General features: G+C 48.4%; 1 protein-coding gene across 1 annotated transcript in view; it reads right to left on the bottom strand.

Annotated features, from left to right (window-relative positions):
* ACSF2 (acyl-CoA synthetase family member 2) overlaps positions 1-3899 on the bottom strand; it is a 103539-nt gene that overhangs the window by 69210 nt on the left and 30430 nt on the right. Inside the window, exon 3 of the mRNA XM_015410737.1 lies at positions 1789-1917. Coding sequence (XP_015266223.1) covers positions 1789-1917 — 129 coding nt within the window. The remainder of the gene's footprint in view (positions 1-1788; positions 1918-3899) is intronic.

The raw sequence follows: 3899 nt of genomic DNA, 5'->3' as shown, positions 1-3899 counted from the left end.
GAATGCACCGGAACCGAGTTCCAGCTGGCTCCAGAGTTGGCCAGACCTACTGCAGCCAAAACCTCTGCATGCGTGGCTACAGAGGGAAGGCCTGGAGAGTGACCCCCCCCTGGCAAATCTGAAACGGATGGGCCGGGGGGGGGCTGGAAGCATTGGGGAGGCATTTAAATACCTCCCCATGCCTTCCCCAGCCTGTCCAAGGGACGGCTTGCCCGGGCAAGCCAAGGGACAGCATGGGGGGGTGGCATAATGTGCTAATGAGGTGTGCTGTCAGGGGGGGGCCTAAAATGCTAATGAGTTTCTGCTGTTGGGTGTGGCCTATTATGCTAATGAGTTCCTGCTGGGCTTTTTCTACCAAAAAAGCCCTGCTGATATTTATGTCATTTGTTTGTCCCTATTGCTTCAGGGTCCCCCCCAAAAAAGTATTTGCTCTCTCTAGTAGTCCCAGAGGGAGCAAAGCACCTGTGGAAAAAGGGAGGGGGGAGAAGAAGAAGAAGGGATTGGATTTATACCCCGCCCTTCATTCGGAGTCTCACAGTGGCTTACAAACTCCTTTCCCTTCCCCTCCCCACAACAGACACCCTGTGAGGTAAGTGGGGCTGAGAGAGCTCTTTTCAGAAATGCCCTTGAGAGAACAGCTCTGATAGAACTATGGCTTGCCCAAGGTCATCCAGCAGCTGCAAGTGGAGGAGTGGGGAATCAAACCCGGTTCTCCCAGATTAGAGTCCGCACACTTAACCACTACACCAAACTGGAACCAAAGCAATAGGGAAAAACGAGTGGCAACAATGTCAGTGTGGAATTGGTCGGAGACTCCCTTTTGTTGGACCAATGCATACTGGTGGGAAAGTATGCAACTTTTTGTGTTTCTTTTCATGAGGAAAAGAAAAGCCAGATCATTCCTCTCTATACAAAGAATGCAATTACTTTTTATAAAATGCAAACACTTTAATACCATATTACTCAAAAGGAAGGCAATCTTTTTTTACTTTTTTGGCTTTACAAAGGGGTGTGGGTGTCATCATCAACTCACATGAAAATTTACCAGTATGTAAAGTTGCCCCCATTCTATTACTTGCAGGCTCTGCTGGGGGTGGGCTACTAATCCAGCAGCCTGCAGAGAGAAACAAGTGGGCTGTGCCTTTCATTAGCTGAGTACTGCAGGTTGGAAGCACTGTGTGGTACCTTTTCTCCCTATGTGCTTTTTGTGGTTGAGCCAGCTGAAAGCACGAAGGGAGACCAGCCTCTACATCAGCTGGGGAGGAGGTTGGGAGCAGCCCGTGCAACCCAGTTGATCTGGGTACATGAAGAGTCAGGAAGGAAATTGAGGGAGGGAAGAAAACTGACCTGTGCTACACAAAGCAGAGATGAAGGAAGAGTCCACAGGGGCTACAGACGGGGGGGGGGGAACAAAACAACTTCACTTCATACCCACCCAGCACCCCCTGGGGTAGCACCAGGAGCATAAGCAGCCCCAACAAGCCCTGAGCACATGAAGTGTTTTACATGGCACCAAGCTAAGGAAACATGCTCAGCTCATTAGCAGGCAGAGGAACTGCAACAGGTGAAAGGAACTGCTTTTCTCAGGACTATGCTATGAGAGGAGGAGGAGGAGGGGGCTCAAGGATGGAGAGGGGGTAGATGGGGAAGATAGAGGATGGTGAAAAGGGGGCATTTGAAACAGGCTGACTGGCCAGCCTCTTTGGGGGCTGGTCATTTTTTACATATCCAGGCTCCCTTCCCCATCTGTAGGCAGCCCTTGGATTAAAAACAACAACAACAACTTACCAGGATGATTCCTGCATGAGCTGTGGCGAATTGCATTAGGGTCCATTCGTACTTGTTCGGACCCCACATTCCTAGTCGGTCACCTTTTTTCAAGCCAAGGGCCAGAAGCCCTGTTGCTGCCTGCTCTACCTGGAGTATGCAAAAGAAATGCAGTCTCAGCAACCTGAACTAGATGGTTAGAGGAATACAGCAAAAGGAAATCAATGTCTTGGTCTACACACCGATGATGCTGAAGGATAGCGATTGCAGCTTCCGGATGGGCTTGAACCAGTGTTCCCTCTAAGCTGAGTTAGTGTGAGCTAGCTCACGGTTTTTTAGCCTCCGGCTCACAGATCTTTGTCTTAGCTCAGGAAGGAGGGCTTCAGAGCAAACTAATTCATGCAGCAGCCAAATCGCTCGCTCACAACTTTAATGCCAGGAGCTCACCAAGTAGAATTTTTGCTCACAGGACTCCACAGCTTAGAGGGAGCCTTGGCTTGAACCCCTGCAACTTTCATTTTGAGATGATGTTCTGTTTGGGGCTGCATCCAGTTTTTAGTTCTCATGTCTTAACGTATGTCTTTTGAAAACATTTGTGATTCCTTTCACCTTTACAGCATCTAGCCATGTGTCTTCAGGACAGAGTGTACTAACAAGAAATAAAAATAACCACAGGCCCTTGATCAGAGCTAACATTTCCCAGGATATTCCTTCCTTCCAGCCTCATAGGTCACCACCAATGACATTATACATACAACAGATCTGGGTCCAAAGCTGCACAGGTAGATAGTGCAGTTATTTTGGGTACAGGCATACTATGGTTTTGATGAGTTAAATGTCAGTCTGCCCGCAGTATTTTGCAGAAGTTATAATTCCCAATCTGTCTTCATCAGCAGCCTCTTGTAGAGCACACTGCAACAGTTACTAGGGTACGAATGACAGTGAAAAGCTATAGAACCAGTCATTGTCAATCTGGGCCACAGCCAACACCTGGGAATCCAAGAGCCAGGCTAGGTTGAGCAGCACCTCCATGATCTGAATCTGACCTTTCAAGTGGAGTGTGACTTCATCTAAAACAGCCTCTCTGCTTCTAACCAGTCCACAGAGTACCCCATGATCATTACTGCTAGGGTTGCCAAATCCAAATTCGGAAATATCTGAGGACTTTGGGGGTGGAGCCAGGAGACTTTGGGGGTGGAGCCAGGAGACTTTTGTGATGTCACTTCCTGTGATGTCACTTCCTGTGATGTCACTTCCTGTGATGTCACTTCCTGTGATGTCACTTCCTGTGATGTCACTTCCAGGTCAATCACTTCCTGTGATGTCACTTCCTGTGATGTCACTTCCTGTGATGTCACTTCCTGTGATGTCACTTCCTGTGATGTCACTTCCTGTGATGTCACTTCCTGTGATGTCACTTCCTGTGATGTCACTTCCTGTGATGTCACTTCCTGTGATGTCACTTCCTGTGATGTCACTTCCTGTGATGTCACTTCCTGTGATGTCACTTCCTGTGATGTCACTTCCTGTGATGTCACTTCCTGTGATGTCACTTCCTGTGATGTCACTTCCTGTGATGTCACTTCCTGTGATGTCACTTCCTGTGATGTCACTTCCTGTGATGTCACTTCCTGTGATGTCACTTCCTGTGATGTCACTTCCTGTGATGTCACTTCCTGTGATGTCACTTCCTGTGATGTCACTTCCTGTGATGTCACTTCCTGTGATGTCACTTCCTGTGATGTCACTTCCTGTGATGTCACTTCCTGTGATGTCACTTCCTGTGATGTCACTTCCAGGTCAAATGGCAAGTGATGTCACTTCCCGTTCCGATGATGTCACTTCCAGCACACTGCACCAAAACCCCACCTCTTCCTGTGATGTTCCTTTCCAGGCTCTCCCCCAAAGGAGCATCCCGGGATGCTCCTTTGTAAGCGACTGGCATTAAAGCTATGAGTGAGCAATTTGGCTACTGCATAAATTAGTTTGCTCTGGAGGCATCTTTCCTGAATTAAGACAAAAATGTATGAGCCGGAGGCTAAAAAACTGTTAACGACCTTGTACTTAGAGGAAACACTGGACAAGACCCAGGTGCCCTCAGGAGGTCCACCAGCAGGGCCAAAACTCCAGGA

This window comes from Gekko japonicus, unplaced genomic scaffold (assembly GCF_001447785.1).
Source record: "Gekko japonicus isolate JY-2015 unplaced genomic scaffold, Gekko_japonicus_V1.1 scaffold15, whole genome shotgun sequence".
Taxonomy (NCBI): domain Eukaryota; kingdom Metazoa; phylum Chordata; class Lepidosauria; order Squamata; family Gekkonidae; genus Gekko; species Gekko japonicus.
Note: the sequence above shows the minus strand (reverse complement) of the source record. Positions and strands in the feature narration are given on the sequence as shown.